Source organism: Ailuropoda melanoleuca, chromosome 16 (genome assembly GCF_002007445.2).
Source record: "Ailuropoda melanoleuca isolate Jingjing chromosome 16, ASM200744v2, whole genome shotgun sequence".
Taxonomy (NCBI): Eukaryota; Metazoa; Chordata; class Mammalia; order Carnivora; family Ursidae; genus Ailuropoda; species Ailuropoda melanoleuca.
Window position 1 is genome coordinate 3,344,592 of NC_048233.1, and position 23,242 is coordinate 3,367,833.

Consider the following 23,242-nt stretch of genomic DNA (forward strand, 5'->3'; position numbering starts at 1 on the left):
CTGGATAAAGGATCCTTGGCTGCATGTTTTTCTCTGAAAGCGCTTTAAAAATGCCCCCCCAACCCTTTCTCTCATTTCAAGGTCTGTGTAGACAGGTCTGATGTAATTCTGATACCTTTGCCTTGGTACGTGAGAAATTTCTTTGCCCTGGCCACTTTCAGTACTGTATCCTTGGATCTAATATTCGCAAATTTCAGTATGACGTGACATGGCGTAGGTTTGTCGTGGTTGAGCTTGGGAGGGGTCCTCTCTGCCTCTTGGACACGAATGCTTATGTCCTTTGCTAGATTAGGGAAGTTTTCAGCTACAGTTTGTTCAAATATCTCTTCTAGACCTCTGTTTCTCTCCACCCCCTTTGTCAGATGAGTCTGACATTGGAACGTTTCATTGAGTCAGTAATCTCCCGTAACCTACATTCTTGAGATTGGATTTTTGAGCCAAGTTTCTGTTTTAGCTTTCTCTTCTACTAACCCATCCTCCAATTCACCGATTCGTTCTTCTGCCTCATTCACCCTGGCCGTCAGAGCATCTAGTTTTGACTGCATTTGATTCATAGTATTTTTAATTTCTGCCAGATTCGCTCTCATTTCCGCCCTTAGAGATTCTATATTCCCGTTAATATTTTCGATAATATTTTTTTCAAGTCTACACATCATCCTGACCATTGTTATTCTGAACTCCATTTCTGATAATTTGGTTATATCCATATCCCTTAGTTCTGTGGCAGAGGCCACAGACTTATTGTCTTTTCTTTGCTGGGGGGGATTACTCCTTCTCGTCATTCTGATGAGGAGAGGTTGCAGGGTTGTCCAGAGCCCAAATTATTGACCGGGACCCAGGCAGTGCACCCTTGTTTTATAGGGATCTTAGGGATGTGGGCTTCTTGATTTTTCAGCATGCCTTCTGGGGGAGGGGCCTGCCGCGCTGATACTCAGGCAACCCTGTTTGGGTAGAGTCTCCATGTCCCCTGTGAGGGGGGATGGGGGTGGGCACACTGTGAGCCGGTATTTCCAGGCTTTTGTTCTCTGGCGGCTTTTCCTGGCGGTTTGCTGTGTCTCTTCTGAGAGTCAGAGCAGTGGTGGCCGAATCTCAGCCTCTGTCTCAGAACAGAGGGATCGCAGTCCGTTCTCCACTGAGCTCCTCTGGCCACTCTAACTCTGCTTCTGTTAGTGCTGCTAAACCCTACAGCATCCAGGGATGCGTGCCCCACACCCGGCATCGCAGCCCTCACTTCCAGGGCCGGCAGGTCTCTGTCCTTTGTGTTTCTAACACCGCCAGCCAGCAGCCACCCCCGCGCGCTCTGGAGCTCCGTTTCAGTGTGGTTCCCGCCCACTCCGGAGCTCTGGTTTTCAGTCTGGTGGCGCGCGCTCCCTGGCTCACGGTCTCAGTCCGCTCTCTCATGGGTGCCGGTCCGCGAGTCTGCCTGCTCCCCAATGCAGGTGGCTACTGCTTCCTGGTGCCCGAACGCGGAGGCTCCCTCCCCCTTCTGTTTATCTTCCGACATCTGTGCGTGGATTCACGGCTCCCCACTTTGTACCTCAATACTCAGTGCTGGAGATGTTCATTTGTAGAGATCCAGATTTATCTTCCTGCATCTCAGGCTGATTTCGTGGGTGTTCAGGATGGTCTGGTACCTATCCAGCTCCACTCAGGGGACCAGCTGAAAAAGGGGACCCCTACTCCTCCGCCATCTTAACTCCGATCGCATTGATCTGTTTTTATATTAGTCTTTGTTGAACTGTTTAGAATTTGTGTCTGTAACCAGGGAGTTCATACTCTGATGAGTGAAAAAGTGTGGGTGCATTTTTCCCCTCCTCATTAACTGTCTTTTCTTCGTACTTTCAGTGTGCCAATCAGGTAGGTAAGCTCATTCTTAGAGCATGAATATCATCAGCATTAAAACTTGCCAGGTATAAAATTAAAACCATCCATCATAGATGCTTATAAATTATCTGCTGTAAAGTATTTTTCTCAAGATAAAAATGGATCTTGGGAATGTTTTAATGAGGGAATTTTTAGTTTATGAGTTAAAGAGTTGAGCAAAGTTGAAACCTGAATTAGCCTATTACGGTAAAGTTCTAAAGGAGCAGCTGAACGGGAATGTAGCCCATACCACATATAAGTTAGTTAGCTAACACTAGAATTGCCAGTTTACTATGCTTAGAGGCCTTTGATACCTGGGTTGTTCTCTTCCTAGCACATTAAGTATCAACCAGTACTTTAGAATTGCTAAACAGGATGGAGTTTGTTTGGAAGCATTTTGGAAACCTATGAAAACAAAACATCACAAGTATTACATGATTTTAGGTCTAGGGATCAAACTGTGGTTTGATGTGGTTGTATAGAGTAGTCTTTTTTTTTTTTTCTTTTATAAAATTTATATAGCAGTGTTAGCTTATGGGCTCTCCTTTGGTAGGAGGGACTTTATAATATGAATTATAATATGAATAGTGTTAGTGATATATTTGACACCTTAGAAGAATAGAAGAATGGTAGGTGCAAGACTTAGGGTAATTCTTGACAAGTCACGAAACAACAAATGTTGATAAGGATGTGGAGAAAGGGGGATCCTCTTACACTGTTCTTGGGAATGCAAGCGGGTGCAGCCGCTCTGGAAAACAGTATGGACGTCCCTCAAGAAGTTAAAAATAGAGCTACTCTATGACCCAGCAATTGCACTTCTAGGTATTTACCCCAAAGATACAAATGTAGTGACCCAAAGGGGCACCTGCACCCCAATGTTTATAGCAGCAATGTCCGTAGTAGCCAAACTGGAAAGAGCTGATATGTCCATTGACAGATGAATGGATAAAGAAGATGTGTTATATACAATGGAATATTATTTGGTCATCAGAAAAAGTGAATACTTAGCATTTACATCTATGTGGATGGAACTGGAGGGTATTATGCTGAGTGAAATAAGTCAATCAGAGAAAGACAATTATCCTGTGGTTTCACTTGTAAGTGGAATATAAGAAACAGCACAGAAGATCATAGGGGAAGGGATGGAAAACAATGAGAAGTCATCAGAAAGGGAGAAAAACCATGAGGGACTCTTCACTGTAGGAAACAAACTGAGGGTTGCTGGAGGGGAAAAGGGTGGGGAATGGGGTAGTTTAATGATGGGCATTGAGGAGAGCATGTGATGTGATGAGCACCCCGTGTTATAGGCAACTGATGAATTATTGAACTCTGCATCTGAAACTGATGATGTACTGTATGTTGGCTAATTGAATTTAAATTGAGAAAAAGGGTAATTCAAGGTCACATTTACCTTGATATAGGTTAAAAATATTTAAAAAAAAATTGAACTCTTGAGTATTTTCCCATAGAGCAAGCACTTATTGCATAATTAAAATTTTATTTACTGATTTAGTTACAATCAGTTTGTTGATTTTTCCCTTTATATGATGTTCCCTGATTGTGCCCATGAATTCATCTTTAAAATAGTTTGAATTCAGTATCTTGGCTTGAGAGAGAGCCCCTTACTGGTTTAGGAAGAAGAGTAGGTAATTACATAGAAAAATAAAATCAGTCATTTGATCTTAGTTATCATAGCATTTAATTTGTGCTTTGCATAGTTGGATTAATTCATTTGCATGTAATATCTTGTAATCACCACTGAATCATTGAGCAGCAATTCAGGAAAATCATTACTTAGGAAAATATATGTTTAATGAAGCAAAGCTTGTCATGGCTCTTTTGCATGTGTGCCTGGCATAACCTTTCACATACTCATGTGATCATTTCCTTTTAAGGCATATTGTTTCCTTTTTACTGAAACTGTCCATCCATAGCACAGTTTATATTTTGCAAATGCACGTATGTGCAGAATTGCACATCAGAAAGGAGGATATACAACTGTAGTAGCTGTTACCTCCCGGGAAGTTCTTTTTTGCAACCCAGTAGTTGCTTATTTTAAAAATGAGAAAGTCAAGTAAAGCACGTAGATTCTTTTAGGTTTTCCTCTCCACCCTTTTTAATGGTTTGGATGGCTTGAGCTTTGGTGGAAATAGAGTCAGTTTTATCTGAGAGTTTAGTCCAGGATAATACCAGATAAGACAGAGTGACAGATCTGTATATAAAACACATTTCTCACCGAGAGGACAGTCTGCCTTTCCTGTATGTTTGCCGTTAATGGGACTGAATTATAATTTTCCTCCTTAGGGAGAGTAATTTGTTTAAGCTTGTTTGTCAGTTCTTTTACTTTCAGCCTATCTATTTCTTTATATTTAAAATGTGTCTCTTGAACATAGCATATATAGTAGGGTCCTTTCTGGACTGTAAATCTGTATCTGTATGTATTTATAAAATACTATTGAGTCTTGTTTTTTGTGTTTTATTTTTTAAGTAATACTATAATCTCTGTCTTTTAATAGTATATATGTATATATGTGTGTGTGTATATATATATATATATATAGTATATATGTATGTGCATGTGTGGGTGTTTAGTCCATTTTCATTTAATGTAGTTGTTGACATGGTTGTGTTTAAGTTGATCATCTTGCTATTTATTTATTACTAATCTCTTGTTTTTTGTTCCTTTGTTGCTCTTTTCCTGCCTTCTTTGGGTTAATTGAAAAAAATTTTTAATGTTTGATTTCATTTCCTTTATTACCTTCTTGCCTTATACCTCTTTTTGTTTGTTTATGTGTTTTCAGTGATTGCTCCTGGGTTAACAATGTGTCTTTAACTTCCCAAAGTCAGTATTGTACATGTTCACTTTTCATGCATCACCATGGGGGAAGTAAATTTTTTTTTTTTGCAAATCCCTTTTTAGCTATCATTATTTTCCATTATTATTTCTGATCACTGTCCTTTCCGTTTTGGAATTAACAGAAAATTCCCTATATGAGTAACAATGAAATGAGTAGAGTCAGAGTTAGAAAAGACAATTCTAGTCCATGAGAAAAAGCATATGGGAACAAAAGTAGGAGAGAACTAAAGTACTCTTCCATCTCCTGCTTTTTAGGACTTAAATTCTTAAATAGGGAAGACTATGAACTGCTATTCCTAAATTCTCAGTGAGTGGCGTTGTCTTCCAGAATACTCTTATAAAACCTTCTAAGTATCCTATTTAATTAAGGATCAGCTCATGATAACAGTAGATCTTCTCGTGCACCCCAGCAAGAGAATCAGGTGTCTCGTTAGTCATGAAGCTGTTGGCTCCTCTCCTACTCATGTTTTTGTACTCTGCTTTGTGATGCTGGGACCGGGGCTCTACACCAGGGGCTGGTAAACTTTTTCCATAAAGTAATGTATATATGGCAATACACATTAATATGCAATAATATATATTAATAGTATATATGTATGTGCATGTGTGTTCACACACACACACACAAACACACAAAGCTTAGTAAATATTTTAGGTTTTATAAGCCACATATGGTCCCGAGTGCATATTCTTTTTTCCCCCCACGAGTCTTTAAAAGCAGACTATTGTTACCTCATACTCCATACAAAAAATGAGCTGCCAGCTGGGTTACAGTATGCGAACCAGCTCCTGCTCTACACATTTGTTTTCTGCCTGCTGCCTGCCTTCTGCCAATAGAGGACGTTAGAAAATATTAAAAGGCCTGAACGGTGAGAAGGGACATGATCTTTCCCTTGCTTCATTCTCCATTTGTGTCATTATCTGAACTGCATGCTTTTTTGTTTGTTTTTCTTTTTTTTACTGTGGCAGTGGGAACGGGGTGCAGTTTGTAATTGTTTTTTCACATCTCTGATACCAGCCACATCACGTTCCATTAGAGAGCAGAACTAACTGGCCAGCAGCACTTCCTTCTCAGAGGTCTGGCTCCCACCTCTGAGCTTGTAGAACCCCACTTCTTCCTTTTGTTAACCTCAAACTGTAGGGTTGACAGCTCTTTCTTGATGTTAGCTCAGTGTTTCCATTTTGTCTTTTCAAGCCTTTAATATACATCTAACCAGTTCACTTTATTAAATTACCCTTGTTGAAATACCTGTGATTTCTGTCTTTCTGATTGCACTGTACCATTAAAGCTGTATATGTGAGCTTCTGGAAACCACCTGCAGGGGAGAATCATCTGAGAACAAATTAGAGCTGTCAGAAGTGTATAATTTGAATATTGTATTCATTGTATTAAGGCATTTCATCGTATTAAGTAAGAACAATCAGTAAGTAAGAGCACTTGATAAGCTTCTAGGTTTGAAAACCTTTGGAGAGGATTAGGTGATTTTAATAATTAAGATATCCTTAAGATGTCATATCTAAACCTTTCTTCCCTTCCTAAGTCCATTTTAAGTGTCAAGGTTCTCTTAACTTGTGGGTGTAGAAGTTTTTATGAGTTGTAGACTGTAGAAGGTAGATTATTTAATAGTAATTTTCTTGTAGGTTTATTATCTCTGTGGATTGTCTTTGAAGTTTACTCTTTCCCTTTTGGCTTAAAACTGTAGTCATTACTGTGTTCCCCGGCTCCCATCACCATGGGCATTTTCTCTTATTTAATACTGCACATGTAATTTTAAGGTCATATTTTTATTTATTTATTTTTTAATTTTATTATTTAAATTCAGTTACTTAACATATAATGTATTATTGGTTTCAGAGGTGGAGTTCAGTGATTCATCAGTCTTACATAATACCCAGTGTTCATTCCATCACGTGCCCTCCTTAATGTCCATCACCCACTGACCCCATTCCCCAACCCCCGTCTCCTCCAGCTACCCTCTTATGAGTCTCTTATGGTTTGTCTCCCTCTCTGATTTTGTCATGTTTTATTTTTTCTTCTCTTCCCCTATGATCCTCTGTTTTGTTTCTTAAATTCCACATATGAGTGATAGCATATGATAATTATCTTTCTCTAATTGACTTTATATCGCTTAGCATAATACCCTCTAGTTCCATCCATGTCTTTGCAAATGGAAAGATTTCAATTTTTTTGATAGCTGAGTAGTATTCCATTAAGGTCTATTTTTAGTATATTACAAGCTTTAACCCGAAAGCCTGCGTTTAGATCCTTGTCATAGGGTAAATGAAGTGGTTCTAATTCTGAGTACCCCTCTTGGTTTCTTCTTCAGGACACAGCCAGTGTGAAGTCCTCCAGTAGTCTGGAACCCAATCTTTTTTGTGATGAAGAAATTCCCATCAAGTCTGAAGAGGTGGTCACTCACATGTGGACAGCGCCTTCATTCTGTGCAGAACATGCTTATTCTTCTGCTTCTAAGAGTTGTTCTCAAGGTATTACCCTGTAAAACAGAAGAAGATATACCTGAAGCCAGTGAGAAAAACATCATATTAATCAAGGCTCTGAATCCCTCTTTTTAAAATTTATTTTTATTTTTTTTAAGGATTATTTATTTTAGAGAGAGCAGGAGGGGCCAGAGGGGAGAGCTCATGCCGAGGGCAGAGCCTGACTCGAGGCTCGATCTCACGACCCTGAGATCATGACCTGAGCCAAAACCAAGAGTCAGATGCTTAACCAGCTGTGCCACCCAGGTGCCCCAGACTATGAATTCCTCTTAAATGTACATCCTGACCGTGAAATGCTAGTAAAACCTGAAAATGCAATTTTGAAAAGCTAGGCCTTTATATGCATTTTATATTACTAGGTTGTAACCTAAAAAAACTTACATGGAATTATTGAATCCTAATAAGAAGAGCTTTAGTGACCCTCTAGTCCCATCTTTCTTTATATAAAATCTCTGATAGGCCTCTCTTTGTTCATTACCAGTTGTCGAGGAACTTGCTGCTTTTTGAGAATATTATTCTTGTTTTGGAAATTTTAAGTGTTAGAAAAGTCCTTCCTTTCTTTGGTAGATAATTGCCCTCATGTGTCTACTTTGCTTTCCCCCAATGAAAATACATCACACTGCTTTAGGTCACACGTCTGGCAAGTAAAGGGTGTTTCTCTTTTCATAGTAAAATTTGGGATCTTATGGAGTAGCATGTTACTGTTGGTTTATTAGGAGGATAGCAACTTACTTTTATAGGGCAGCTCATGTGCTTAATCTTTTGGTCCCCTCTGAAATAGAGAATGGATTAAGAGATTCTTTCCCATTCTTCTTCCCCTGTTCAGTCAGAATAAATAATCAATAAGGAACCAGTTTTTTACCCTTAACCAGTTTTTTAGAATGGGCATTAGAATTCTAGATCTTTTTGTTTTATATTTTTTGAAGATTTCGTTTTCACTTTCAAGTGGATACAATGAATTCAGATACCTAAAGTATTGGAGGAGGAGGGACCATTCCCTTAAATATTTACTTTGGAAACATTACATTTTTTCCATAGTTTTCATTTTTTTTTGTTTTGTCTTATATTTTATTGGAAAGGTTCTAGCACCCCAAGGAAACAACCTCGGAAGAGCCCTTTGGTGCCCCGAAGTTTGGAACCACCAGTGTTAGAGTTGTCACCTGGAGCTAAAGCCCAGCTGGAAGAACTTATGATGGTTGGCGATCTCCTAGAAGTATCTCTGGATGAGACTCAGCACATATGGCGGATTTTGCAGGCCACACACCCACCCTCTGAAGACAGATTCCTGCATATCATGGAGGCAAGGATTTAAAGCTTACTTAAACAGTGGTTTTAAAATTTTCTAGGATGCCTTGGTTCTTCGGAGGTGCCACAAATGCCAGGATTGAGATGGCTGAGTGGGTAGTACTGTGGCTACCCTCCTTTTCCGTTAAGCCAAATGTAGTTCTGCTTTATGGTCTTTTTGCGATTTTATGTAGTATTTTGGGGAAAAATACCAAACGCCATTTCTACTAAAAAAGAAAGGAGGGTACTGAAAACTCCCAGTTTTTCTCCTAAGGAAAGAACGCGCATACTTCCACTGTTGAAAGGCCCAAAAGAGAAGGCAGAATAAAATACAGTGGTTAAAAAAAAGAAGCAAAGGAAGGATTAAAAGGGTGGGGGGACAAGAGGGAAGGGTTAAGTAGAAAGCAGATTGGGGTGGGAGAGTCTATGTGTTCATGTGTTAATACTTAAATAGCAGTTTGTAGTTTATACAGTGTATTTTTATATCCATGATTTCATTCGATCCTCAGCATAAATAATCCTGAATGTGGGAGAGAGGAAAGGATAGACCTATTTCTACATATGAGGAAATTAAGCGTCAGAGAGGTGGAAACTTGCCTAGGTCACACATTTAGTAAAAACAGTGAGACCTGGATTCCAACTCTGGCATTTGACTCCTAGTATTCTCTTCATTACTCTTTCATCACTTACTTTGACGTCGTGGAGTGATACAGTGTCACTGACAGTTGATACAGAGACACTTGGCTGATGACAGTTAGCTTTTGGTTTGAAATCAGATCAAGGGTAGACCGATTTAGATAGTGTTTTCCAAAATACAGAGGGTTTTCTTCACATCCATTATCTCATCTGATCTTTATTTTACACATAAGCAAACACAAACTATTGAGAGGGTAAATATATAGTTTGAGATGTGATAGACTAAGATGTTTACAGTGCAGCGTTCTGCGTTCTGCAGTTTCTTAGGTTCCTGTCAAAGATTTTTTAGTCTCAAATATGTCACAAAATGAATTCTCAAGTGGTATTTCTTAAGTAATTATCAAGCTTATGTTTTTCAGTATTTCTTTCTCTACCTCCTCCTTGTTCTTTCTGTTGCTAGACATACTTTTTACCTTTAAAAATTTTTAATGCTGGGTCACCTGGGGGGCTCAGTCAGTTAAGTGGCCCGACTGTTGTTTTCAGCTCAGGTTGTGATCTCAGGGTTGTGGGATGAGCATCGTGCTGGGTTCTGTGCTCAGCAGGGAGTCTGCTTGGGATTCTCTTCCTCTGCCCCTCCCCCCATTTGCATGCACTCCCTCTCTCTCTCCCCCTCTCAAATAAATAAATAAATAAATAAAGTCTTTTTAAAAATTAAAAAAATTTTTTAATGTTTATTACATTGTCATGTAGTAGAAATTGGAACAACATTAGAAAATTGAAAAATAAGGGTTTTTTTTGCCACATCAACTATTCTCTAGCTCATGCCAAAGTCACTGCATGTCTTTTGTAATGAGATCATGGATACAATTTTTTGTTTTGCCAACAATTTTAATAACTTCTTAGCCATCGGGAATTTATTAATTGTGAGTTAATAAAGAACTGTAGTAGTGGTAAATGAAGACCAAAAATGTTATTACATAATTCCATGTATATTTAGTACTTTTAGCTTTATATGTATGTTTTATCTCAATTAGAAGTGCTACACACTATATTAATATATGCTGACAATGATCTTTTTTCCTTAGTAACCTAAAGTCAGATGTTTTCTACAGGCTTGCTGTTATTTTTTGTTTTCATTGAATATTATATTTGCTTTTTTTTTTTTTTAAAGATTTTATTCATTTATTTGACAGAGATAGAGACAGCAAGCGAGAGGGAACACAAGCAGGGGGAGTGGGAGAGGAAGAAGCAGGCTCATAGCAGAGGAGCCTAATGTGGGGCTCGAACCCATAACGCGGGATCACGCCCTGAGCCGAAGGCAGACGCTTAACCGCTGTGCCACCCAGGCGCCCCTATATTTGCTTTCTTAAAATGTCTTTTAAATATCTTTAGAACATTTATTGCGGTATAATGTACCCAACATAGAATTTACCATTTTAATCCATTTTAAGTATACAATTCGCTTGTATTAATGGCATTTACAGTGTTACACAACTATTGCCACTGTCCATTTCTAGAACTTTTGAATCATCCCAAACAGCACCTCTGCACCCATTTAACAATGAGTCCCATTTTCTCCTTCCCTGAGCCCCCGGTAAACTCTGTTCTCCTTTCTGTTTCTATGACATTGTCTATTCAGGGTACCTCCCACAAGAGAATAAAACCTTTCTTAAATGTCTTGCTTTAAAATTCTAATTTTGTATTGTTGAAGGATGACAGCATGGAAGAGAAACCATTAAAAATAAAAGGAAAAGACTCTTCAGAGAAGAAACGGAAACGGAAGCTAGAAAAAGTAGAACAGCTTTTTGGAGAAGGAAAACAGAAGTCCAAGGAGTTAAAAAAAATGGATAAACCTAAAAAGAAGAAATTAAAACTAAGTGCAGAAAAATCAAAGGAGCTGAATAAACTGGCCAAGAAACTGGCAAAAGAAGAAGAGAGAAAGAAAAAGAAAGAGAAGGCTGCTGCAGCCAAAGTTGACCTTGTGAAAGAGACTACTGAAAAGAAGAGAGAGAAAAAGGTGCTGGACATCCCCTCAAAGTATGACTGGTCCGGAGCAGAGGAGTCCGATGACGAAAATGCTGTGTGTGCAGCACAGAACTGCCAGCGGCCCTGCAAGGACAAGGTGAGCTCTAACTGTATACACCCCCATGTGAGAGAGGCCAAGGAGCAGAAGTCTCGAGACAGAAGCCTGATGTAATGAGAATCTGTTTTTGATTGCAGCATTTGGGCTCCCAGCAGAATATGTTTTCTGCAGTTTCTATAAACTGTTTTGAATTATGAGGCTCTTAATTCAGTGTGCTTAATGGAAGAAATGTTGTGCTTTAAAAATCACATACTTGGTGAACGTAATGAGACCAGAGCAGAGAGAAGCTATGTGATAACCCTGGGTAGCCATGCATTTCACGTGCGGTTGACATAGCTGGCTTCAGTGTAATTCTTTTTAGTCCTTTTGCCTTCTTTGTAGGGTGACTCAGAGAACTAAATACCTTGTCAGTTAGTCACAGTGGCTTCAAAATGTTCTGAGCCAGTATTTTAAGAGCTCTGGCAAATTGCATTATGATTTTTGTTCTAAAGACCTAAAACTAAGGGGTTAAATCTTCCCTTTTTGTCTGTGTCTTGCCCACACTCAGGCCTATGTGCACTCTTCTAAATGGAATAAGATTTTTTTCAAATAACTTACAAAAAATAATTAAGACCTTTAAAGATATTATTTTAAAAGTTTCAGCCCTAACTTTAGGTATAGTAATTAAATGATGGCCATTTTTTAGATAATACTGATGTTATGAACTTCTGAAACAGATGGATAGACTTTATGAAAAATCCCAGTTCATTCAGTGACTGGAGACATCTGTCATGGTTCCCATCAAGATTATTAGTAAATTCATAGTTTTAATTTTATTATGCTCACTATACCACTTGATATTTAAAATTTTAATACCTCCTCAATTTGAATATATGAACAGAATAAATATAACTGCATCATTATTCCCTTTCTTCCCTCCTCAGTCAAATACTTGTTAGAGCTTGAAGAGGTCACCTTGTCCAGGCTCTTCATTTTACAAATGATGAAACCAGGACTTAGTGAAGATAAATGATGTGACCAAAGTCACAGTGCTAAGTAGTGCAAAGCCAAAAGTAAAACCATGGTTTCCTGGCTCCCAGTCTAGGTTTTCTCCACTAATATCCCCACCCCACCGATAATTAAGATGTAAGTACAAAAACACATTCCAAAACTAAACAACACTTATATTTAAATTATACTTATTTAATGTTTTCCACTCATTTTTGGAAAATGAATATATTTTGGTAAGACACGTATCCCCATAGTCTAACCTTCCAAGGATAATACCTATATGTATTTTAGTGTGTTTCCTTCTAGTCCTTTTTCCATATAGTTGATTTTATATCATGCCATACTATCTACTCACTTTTGTATCTTTATTGATTACATAACTATGTTTCTATTTTATAAACATTTTAAAGTATTTTAGTAGCTACATTATGTGTGTGTGTGTGTGTGTGTGTGTGTTTCTTTCATTTTGAATTTATTCTCATCAGAATTTGTTCATTAAAGAGGCTGATGAAAGGTTAACTGTTTCTCTTTGGGTACTGAAATATTGGCAACTTAGTGTTGGCAAAACTTTCTCCCTTTGTTTCTCTTTTAACTGATTTTATGGTGGTTTCAGACTGGCAGCAAGAAGTGGTATTTCTTTTTTCAGCCTTTCCTATCATCCTTTCTACAATGTATATATCCATCATGAACCTTTTGCTTTTTCTTTTTTTCACCTTTTCACTTAGTAATCTTTCCCCTCTCCTCTACTCAGCATTTTAAATATCGGTCAGGTCATCTGTTATCTTCCTGTAGCATATAAACACTACAGGCAGTTTTTTTTTCTCATCTGCTATAAAATTGTTAAATTAACACATGCCCTGCATACTCTGGGGTTATGAGAATAAGAGGAGATAGTCTATATGGAAGCACTTGCTAACAAAATTCAGTGTTAAAATGTGATGGTTATTTTTAAGTGAGCCCTAAGACTTGCTCCTAACATTAAAGGTATTTTTTTAAAACTTGCAAAGTTGTTTTAATAGAACAAAGGGAGACTTAGCTGAACATTCAGAGAAAATGTTTCAAACTGTTAAAACACATACAAAAGTGAGTAAGGTATGCCTTAATCTGTCATCATCCTACATAAAAGAAACTTAGTAAATGTTGTATTTCTGTGATGTGTTTAATTTTAAACAAATTATTCCAAATTGTAAACATTTTGCCCATCATTGCTGTTTCACAATATTTAATGGTTCTCCAAGTTTGTTCTCAGCACTAATTTTACTAAATAAAAGGTATATTTCTTTAACTGCTTTTGTAAAAGGATTTTACAACTTTCAATTTGAAGTTTAGTATTTCTCTAAGAAAACCAATTGATGCATGAGACACATCTTCAGAACAAAATGATGATAAAAAAATGTTTTTAGAGAAGTTTATGTTCTTTAAATATAGACTTTATCATATTTAAATATAATATTTTTTGCTCATGCAGCAAAAAATAACTTCTAGGGTTCATTCATATTTAGGTAAATATACATTTACCATTTTTCTAACCGGTAATTACTGTTACTTTTCCCCCAAAACATGCAGATTGAGAAAACTTTTCAGGGCTACCTAAACATACCGAGGCTCAGTTTCAAGATATTTTAGAAAGAGAAAAGAAAAATATTATCAGAATAGTGTCGTAAAGGGTTTAAAAAAAACAAAACAAAACTGTCTCTTCCTTCGTTATCAAATTAACTTCAAGGTGAAATTAATTTAAAAAACAATAGTGAAGAAAAGATAATAACTATTTTCAAAAAAATGAGTTTTAAGGTTCAGAATCTTTTTCTCCCTGAGGTCTGCCCCTTTCAATCAATCTTACTGTTACCAAGAGTAAAACAAGTTAACTTGAAGGAGCAAATTCTTTCAAGCTTAACATGTAAGTAAAATTTTTTTCTGTATTAGAATAAATACCTAATCATCTTATTTAGGAAAATAGATTTTTTCCCACCTTTTCTTTACCCTCTTCCTGTGGGCCTTTTCCTTACCCATTACTATTTACATAAGAAGTTTGGGATGGTAAATAGAGATTAAGTTTATAAACCAATGCCTCTCACTTCTATTGTTAGTCATTCTGATTTTAAAAGATTTTCATGGTGATGTCTTGGCCACAGTATTTGCATTATTAGTTCATATCGCTTTTTAAAAGCACAGATAATCAAAGGTTGAATGAGTGTGTAACACACACACACAAATTACGGTGATGTGGAGATAGGCTAACCAACTGTTCCAATTTGCCTGGACTTTCCTAATTTTAGCACTGAAATTCCTGTGTCTTGGGAAATATCAATCTTGGACTGGCTAGGAAGGTTGGTCACTTAATGTTGAGAGCATCAAAAAAAATACACATAAGGATTCTGAACATTGTTATATTGTACTTCATTGAGTAAATTGTTTTAATTTTTCATATCTGTTTTTGCAAGGAACCTTGGTGCAGTAGAGATTGAATGCCAAAATAACAAAAGTTCAGTGGGGCACTAAGCTAAGAATATCACTAAATCTCCAGGCTTTCTTTTTTCCCTAGTGCAGTAATAATGCTCTGTGAAGGGAACAAGATGAACTATGCCAGATATTTTTAAGTGTAAATATGAAACCATATAGCAAAACATGAAATACCAAATTAACATTATTTCTTGTATTTAACACATTTCTCTTTCAAAGTTTCCCCAAATCTAATTGGTAACTTATTTGTACTATACTTCTGAATCTCTTATCCATTGATATTTGAACAGCTCATACCTGTGAGGTTTTTTAATAATTATTTTTGTGATTTGATAAGTAGATCTCTTGAAAATAATGAAAGGGGGAGTGACTGTTAGAACTTAATATGCAGTTAACCACATTCTGTGTTCTCGGTCTTCAGGCACTAATATAGTCTGTTGCCCCTTTGTCAGAATCATCAGTGGTTTCAGTTGACATTCCAAGCGTTAGTTTGCTTTATGATCCGTGGGCCTTTTCAAGCAAAAGTAGCAGTGAGTTGGATTGTTAGTACGTAAGTGTGATAAAAAGATACTAGTAAGGAAAGGACTGTTTTTTTTCCCCTGCTAGATTATTGGGGTGAATTGTTATATAATCTGTAGGCTGGGATAGAATCTGGATACTGATGACTCTCTCAAAAGAAGTTTATACTTTTTTGGAATGGTGGGAGAGCTAGGCCTAGGAATGGACCTCTAGCCAAAATCACAAAAGAGAACATGTCTTCCTTACTTGAGAGAGATTAATTGATGTAATTTGAGGTAACCTGGAGGCCAGTGAGTGTAGTGCAAAATTAGATTTTAAGAAACATGAAACTACTTTTCTGGGCAGCAAATACTGATAAATTAGGAACTTTCTTAACCTGTGGATTAGCATGATTGAGGACTGGGCTGGATTAAGAGGGTTGGAGGTAGGAGTAGAATTGTCTCTTGGTTCAGGGTGGCATCATAAAGAGGGTAATATCTCAAATTTGGGCAGCTCAAAGAGATCATCTTCCCAGTTCTCTTCACCAGCTCTAAATAGCCAAAGCGCTTACCATCAGATTGGCACTTTGTAAATCTTCATAGCTGCGGTACCTGTATTTTTAGTTTGTTGCCCAGAAGTCATTTATCTCCCCTTTCTGTCTTTCATGTACTAGTTTGCTGCAATAGGAACATTTTGATCAATATTCTTTACTACACAGAGCGCAGGAGCTAAATATTACATAAACAATTACAGAACAAAAACAGAATTTGTTTATAGGAACAAATTGTTAAATTGCTCTGAATTTACTAGCAAGCAGTATCACAGAGTGTCAGGGATGATCAAATTTAGAATATATAAGAATTGCCTAGAATCTCACTGAAAATGTAGGCTTCTGGTTTGTATACCCCCAAGATATTCTGAGGCTGTAGGTTTGGGATGGGTCTTAGCTACACTTTTAACAAACACAACAGGTAATTCTGTGTAAGTGGTTTACACATTTTGAGAAACACTGCTGCAGGCCATTGTTTCAAGGTGCAAAATGATTTTTGTGTAAGATAGGATAATGAGTAGAGCCATGAAACTGATCTTAAAAAATGCCTCCAGTATCCTAGGCAGTGAACTAGCTGTTTTGCCATACATTATTTCATTAGTTCCTCTAAATAATCCTGTAAGCAAGATGTTATCTCCGTTTTACAGATGAAGAAATTGAGCCTTAATGAGATTAAATTATTGGCCTCAAATTATACATATCAGAACTTAGAACTTGTGACTGAATTCAGTAGTCTTCATTTAGCACAACATTATCTCTTCAGTTCTAGAACTCTAGAATAGGAGCAGTGGGAGCAGAAAGGTGATTTTGACAAATGATTTTTCCCACACTGTATCACAGCCATAAAACCGCTAACATGAGTATCACCATTTTGATAATTCCTATAGTACTTGGAAACTAATTTTGGAAACTGCTCCCTTTCCCTGAAACTCATTTACCTAGCCAAAAGCTCCTTCCTCTGTTCTTTCTCCTAATCTGCACTGAGGTACCTATTTGATCCTTTCATGGCTCTTGGCTCTGAAAACTGGCAGAGTCAGTGTTGTAAATGGCTTTGTAAGTTGCCAGTGAGATGATCCACTTTGTACTGGGGAGAGGAAGAGTAGCTCTTTTAATCTTAAGGGTCTCGTCTGCCATGGCATCAGCTATAAAAACTACCACAGTCACCCTGCAAATACAAAAGCCCCAAACCACCTTATTGTTAACTCTAGGCCCAAGCAAGGCTTAAAGTCACCAAACTACGGTCACTTTCTAGCCTCCTATAATCACAGTGTTCTCTGGAGGGTCAAAGTTTGCCTAGTATCTGCCACTGACCTGTCAGTTATACAGACTTCAATTTGAAACCCCAGAGTGATCTATTGACCTGTGACTTTGACTGTTTTAATTGGTTAATTTGTAAGATTTGACCTCTGATATTTGCTAACTTTTTATAGGGAGTTGTATTTGTAACGGAAGAAGAGAAGAATAAAAAATATTAGTTTTAAAAGTGGCCTATGTGACTGCTTTTCTAAAAAGGTATTTAATGCTCTTAGTACTTTGGCTTATCTCTTTGAAATAAAGCTAATACACAGGATTGCCTTCACATTGTTGTACTCTTCCTTTTTTGATCGATTATTGCATTGTCTTAGAGCCTAGAAATTGTTAATACTAGCTAAAACTACTTGGCTGCTCTATTAGAAGTTCCTTTTTTGTCAAGTTTTTCTCAAACATGTTCTGCCTCAAAAGGAGCCCTGGATAGTTATGAGGTAATGGAGTACCTAAGAGGCCCAATTTTGTGGACATATTATGGTAAAATAGAATTTGGGGATATTAACTTCCCAATTTCTGTCTTTAAAAAGTAGCCCCGTAAGAAGTCATTGTCTAGCTCTGAACATCCCAGTTATTTGCTATCATTTAAGCCAAGAAGGCTCTTTGGTTTGTTTTTTTTCCTAGGTTTAATGTTTATGTAACCTAAACATTCCCCAATCTTGTCTCCTACAGGTAGACTGGGTACAATGTGATGGTGGCTGTGATGAGTGGTTTCATCAAGTTTGTGTGGGTGTATCTCCAGAAATGGCTGAAAATGAAGATTACATCTGTATAAACTGTGCAAAGAAGCAAGGGCCAGATAGCCCAGGTCAAGCACCACCTCCTTCCTTCATAATGAGCTACAAACTACCAATGGAGGATCTTAAGGAGACCAGTTAGCAGTTGGTGGGTTAGTGTGGGACATGGGGAGAAATGGACCACGTTGAGACCTAGTCATCAAGTAGAGTGGTTTAGATCCACTCAGAGTGTTGCTTCCAAAGACGAATGGCCTTGAGAGAGAGTCCTCTTAGCTGACTTCCTCTTTGCATGGACTGTGTGACCTACATTCTCTTCAACACATCTATGCAGAGGGTGTCTTTGGTATAGCAGCCAATATTTCAATTTATGTCTCCTCTGAGTATGGTTTGTTACTTTACGGCCAGACATGTGATTGAGCTCTAGATTGCTGGTTGGCATTAATACATTGGTATGCTAGCAGGGCATGTAGGATGTGGCTTATGGCCAGTTGATATTAGTTAGTGGTGTACAACCTGGGCGCAGCATCATCTGGAGGTGCTGATGACTTGGCTCTCCTTAGGACAGTCGGAGAGGAGTGAGAAGACTGCTCTCCTTCTACTGTTACCTGGCATATAATGCCCTACCGATACAACAACGGGAGCAACAGGGCCAAAGTTACGCCTGTTAGTCATGGGATAGTAGCCAGAGTCTAGATCCCAGCTACTTGTGTGTGTTTGTACCAAGAAGAAAACCCCAAGTGAGAGGCAGATCACCTTATCTTCCTAAGGAGAGGAGTATGTCCTCTAGTTCAGAAGTCTGACTAGATTGGATTCTGGGAAGAAGAGCCTTTCTTACTTCAAGTCAAGGAGCCTTTTTTTTTTTTTTTCCTTTTTTTTTTTTTGGCTTTGAGAAGTCTTGCTGTCTTGGGTCTGCATTTTAGAGACAAGCAGGTACATGGATCCAGGCTCCTGCAAAAGAAGAGAAGACAAGTCAGAATATTTTATTGAGACACAGTGATGCATGCTTTTCGGGGAAACCTTCATTCACAAGTATACCAGATACCACCAGGCTTCAGGCATGGCCATGAGCAAGACCAGCAAATAACAGCTTTTTGCCTTGCAGCCCAGACCCCAATGTCTGTTTCCAACACTGGCAATTTCTGATTGTGGCCCACAGCAGATGCTGTTGAATAACACCATGGCTTCATCAGAGAATGTGGGGTTGTAGCACCTCTGGGTGATAAAGTTGTTTTAGTAAATCCATTTTTAAAAAAAGAAAAAAGGACTTGTTTTTACTTTTTTCTAAATGTCTCTGACTACTGACTGTTCTATAAATAGATTATTTTTCCTTTTTTAATATACATATATGAATATATAAATATATATATTTACTGTTACCAGCAGCATATGACAGAGTTTCAGCATCAAAAATCCATTTGGGGGCTTGCTTTCTCTTTTTTGCTTTTTAATAAAGAAACCCCATTCCTTCCTTGTAGTACAAGGAGTTAGCACTTCCTTCTCCATCCTAGCCTGACCAGATTTTCCATGTTGTTTTTGTTCAAATAGATAATTACATTTCCTTTGTGTGTTGGAACTTGTCCCTATCTGTTGGGAAACTTGGTCTTACTATTTCTGTGGTGGCTGTTTTGTTTTTTTGTATGTGACTGTTTGAAACTATGGTGCTGTGTCCTCTTTCGTCCTGTTGTGTTCTCTGTTCTTGTTAAGATGTTAGGTAAGCCGTATGGAAACGTTTATTAGAAGGGGACTCATTTTTTTTTTTTAAAGGACAAAACAAAACAAAAAAACAACCAAAAAACCCCTAAAAGTAGTGTTTGGTCTTCACTATCCTGTGTCCCTTTGTTTTGGTTAAAAATCTGTGGTTTGACTTAATTCATCAGTTTTCTTTTTACAAGGGAGGAGCAGGATGGGCCTAGAGAACAGCTTTTTCCTCTTGGCCCCAATCTCTTTTAAAGAAATGTCTTCTAGTAACTAGAAGTGAAATGTACTGTCCAGTTACAGTTTGAGTGGGTATGAGATTTAACTCAAAAGGCATCTTACTACAAAAAGCAAAAGCTTTCCTGTAAAACCCAGTTTCTGTAAATGCATTCTCTATGGTTCATACTACCTAATTTTTAGTCATTCTTCCCTTAATATTATATAACATTTCTAGTGTTTTGACCTGTTAAGAGGTTCTTAAGCATCACTGTGCATGATCTCATCTTAAGTGTGTATATAATTTAGGATTTCAGTGGATGTTGCAAGGTAACTGTTAACCAATTTCATAAGTTTTCATTTTGCCAATCTATATAAAAACATTACTTAAAAATTTCATCTGGTTGATGTTATAAAAGAAAGCACAATATTTTTTTGCCTTTTCATCTTCTCTGTAAAGATCTTCAAATACTTGTGAGTAAAAAATTTAATGCAATTTTAAGTGATGGCTGCCTGGGTGGAATACATTTTAAAATATTTAATTTTTCTTCCTAGTCACCTGTTAACTTTACTCAGCCATCAGTGGAAAGGTATGGAGATGCTGAGAAAGTGGCTAAAGTGTTCTGCGTCCTGGAGTATGGTGGATGGATATAGGTGGCTGCTTAGGGAATAATGATGTCCTTACTATGGTATTTACCTGCTAGAGACGTGAGAGAGAGATGCAAGGCAGTCTCCAACCATGAGTAGTCCCTGTTTACCTTCTGGTATTTTGAAACGTAAATATATCATTTAATTGATACTGTGAGCTTTTCTGTATTTATTTGAAAGTCACAGAGGATTTGGTTTAACTTGACCATAGATTTAGACCAAGGCTGAGAAGAACAGATAAGAGAAATTAGTTTAAAAAAATTAAAAAAGGGAGAGCGAGAGGAAGAAAAATGAACATACACAAGTCTCTAATTTTGGAATTAATGAATCTATTTAAAGACAGCTGGTGTCCTAATGTAATATAAAACATTGTTTTCAGTTAGAGGAAATTACTTACAACTTACTCTGTTCTTCAGTGTTGTAACATTTCATAGTAAGACCCAATTTAAAATGTTCCTTTACCCTTCTCTCCAAAGTTGCAAATTTTTCACCATTGGTATTTTAACTTCTATGTTAATTCTATCAAAGGTATTTCTTACTACCTTCATTATAACTATGTTGGGGAAGGTTATAGAAACAAAAATGAAAAAATGCTATGTAGGTCTTTAATATTCTCAAAGGGTGTAGGTCATTGGAACTATGCAAACCCCCAAGTTTACAGCTATAGCATTAGTAGTTTGCTTGCTTGTTGGCAGAAGAGGGGACATTTTCTTCCCACAAATATTTATTTTACTTACTGATAATTATTGTAACGAAGCCATGTTGAGATTTAGATGCTAAGGTTCCCTTCCTGAGTTGCTGCAAACCACCTTTGCACTGCATGATTCAAATTTGTGCCTCAATAAAATTACAAATTACTGTATATCATACTTTGAATAATTGAAAAGATAAGCATTAAATCTGTGATTGCCTGCCATGTACTTATTTAATAATCAAATTCTGAGCAAAGGCTAGCAGACCTGTAAGAATTTTACCTGTGCTTCACTTCTGTTCTTCTCTGCTTTTGTCTTTGGTGTCCAAAAAATGTCAGTTCATTTGTTTTTCTTAATTTTAAGATTCTGGATGCAGTTCAGTGCACGTAAAAGAAATCCCCTGCTTGTCAGTATTTTAGTTCTGTAGTACATTTGTGTGAATATCAGCCAGTACTTAAAAATAGCAGGATGAAAGGAGAAATTGAGAAATGCTTTCTTTCAAATGGTGGGACTTTCTACTTTTTAAAGGAGAAAGTGACAATTTGGAGTAGGATTTTAAAATTGTAAATTGTGGAAGAATTAAGCTGTTGAAGTCCCACATATAACCAATAAAGGCTTACATATGGAACTAGCTTCATATGTGTGTAGAAAGTTGCTTTTGCGTTAGGTCTATTAAGTATAAATTTTAAAAAGCAGGCAACTGATTTGTCTTTTACCTTTTGAACCGCCCCCCCCCCTTTTAAATTAATGCATATCATTACTGCTTTGGATATGGATGTGCCAAGTGATATTCACAACAGGAGAAGGAAAGAATGGGATATGAATATATTTTGGAATTGCAGTCTTCTCTTGGCCTGGATCATATCCAGTCACCACTATGCAACGAATGACATGCACTGGGAAAGGAGGTGCCGGGGTCAGATGTAGCCTGCTTTTGTTCTTACCTTTGCAATACTCCAAGATGTCTAAACAGGAATGTCTTTTGTAAACCTCAAGACCCTCTCTTGATTATTCTCTTACATATTTATTTACCTGTTAGTGAGACACTTAAATATAATATGGACTCTAATTTACCAGGGTTTTTCGTGGTGCCTTATGAAAAGTATAACTTGATTTTCTTGTTTTTTCAGCATGTTTTCCATTTCTTTTGTTTTCTGAAAGAATATTAGATATGGTTATTTGCATTACATCTGAAAAATAAAAAAAGTTTTGTGTGTGTGCTCAGGTTCCCCCCACTCTGTCATTTACATTGGTGGCAACTCTAAATGGTAACCAAGGTCAATTTTGGTAATGAGTATCGATGATCCTGGGGAAACTGGCAAGTATATGAGAGCATCACTTTTAACCTGTGCCAAAGCAGTTTCTAATATTGCAATTGCTCTCTATAAAATAAAATACTGGCCTCAAATAATTTGATCAGTGGTATGTTTAGCCTATTCCTGAGAATAGTGTTTTCAGAAAGTGTGAAGTGGAAGAAGTGATTCCCGAAGGTTTCACCTGTCTTCTGTTTTCATCAAGAATCCAGCGATGACCAACAGACGTTTCCCCACCTTTGATTCTTGAGCAATTTGTTCCTTGCAGCAAACCAGTAATAGCAGGGAAAACGAGGAAATACTTTATTTTGGCCTCCTAATGCTCTAAACTAGTTCAAACTGCAACTTACTTCAGAGATAGCATTTTTTTAAAGATTTTATTTATTTATTTGACAGAGAGACAGCCAGCGAGAGAGGGAACACAAGCAGGGGGAGTGGGGAGAGGAAGAAGCAGGCTCCCAGCAGAGGAGCCCGATGTGGGGCTCGATCCCATAATGCCGGGATCACGCCCTGAGCCGAAGGCAGACACTTAAAGACTGCGCTACCCAGGCGCCCCCAGAGATAGCATTTTTTACTCATTGCCAGCATTACCAGGTCATGCAGGCATTGCTGAAAATGTTAAGTTTCTGCTTTCAGTGAAATTGGCCTCAAATAAGAAATATGTGACTGTGTGTGTGTGTGTGTGTGTGTGTGTGTGTGTGTGTTGGTGAGGAAAATTGGTGGGAAGAGGAGGGAGAAAATCTGATTATCTCTTGAATTGGAAAATATTTTTCTTACCAACAAAAAAAGACTACTGAAATTCCATACAGTGATAAATTTTGTTTAAAAATTATGTGGCATCCTCCCAGTTTAGCAAATATTTCAGGGGGCTTTGGCATTGTGGTTGATATGAATAATTGAAGATCCAGAATCCTGG

General features: G+C 37.5%; 1 protein-coding gene across 1 annotated transcript in view; it reads left to right on the plus strand.

The window, feature by feature from the left end:
• KDM5A (lysine demethylase 5A) overlaps nucleotides 1-22,421 on the plus strand; it is a 95,884-nt gene extending 73,463 nt beyond the window's left edge. The window contains exons 25-28 of the mRNA XM_002914106.4: nucleotides 7,048-7,207; nucleotides 8,299-8,519; nucleotides 10,851-11,261; nucleotides 17,698-22,421. Coding sequence (XP_002914152.1) covers nucleotides 7,048-7,207; nucleotides 8,299-8,519; nucleotides 10,851-11,261; nucleotides 17,698-17,904 — 999 coding nt within the window. The 3' untranslated portion in view covers nucleotides 17,905-22,421. The remainder of the gene's footprint in view (nucleotides 1-7,047; nucleotides 7,208-8,298; nucleotides 8,520-10,850; nucleotides 11,262-17,697) is intronic.
• The last annotated feature ends 821 nt before the right edge of the window (nucleotides 22,422-23,242 follow it).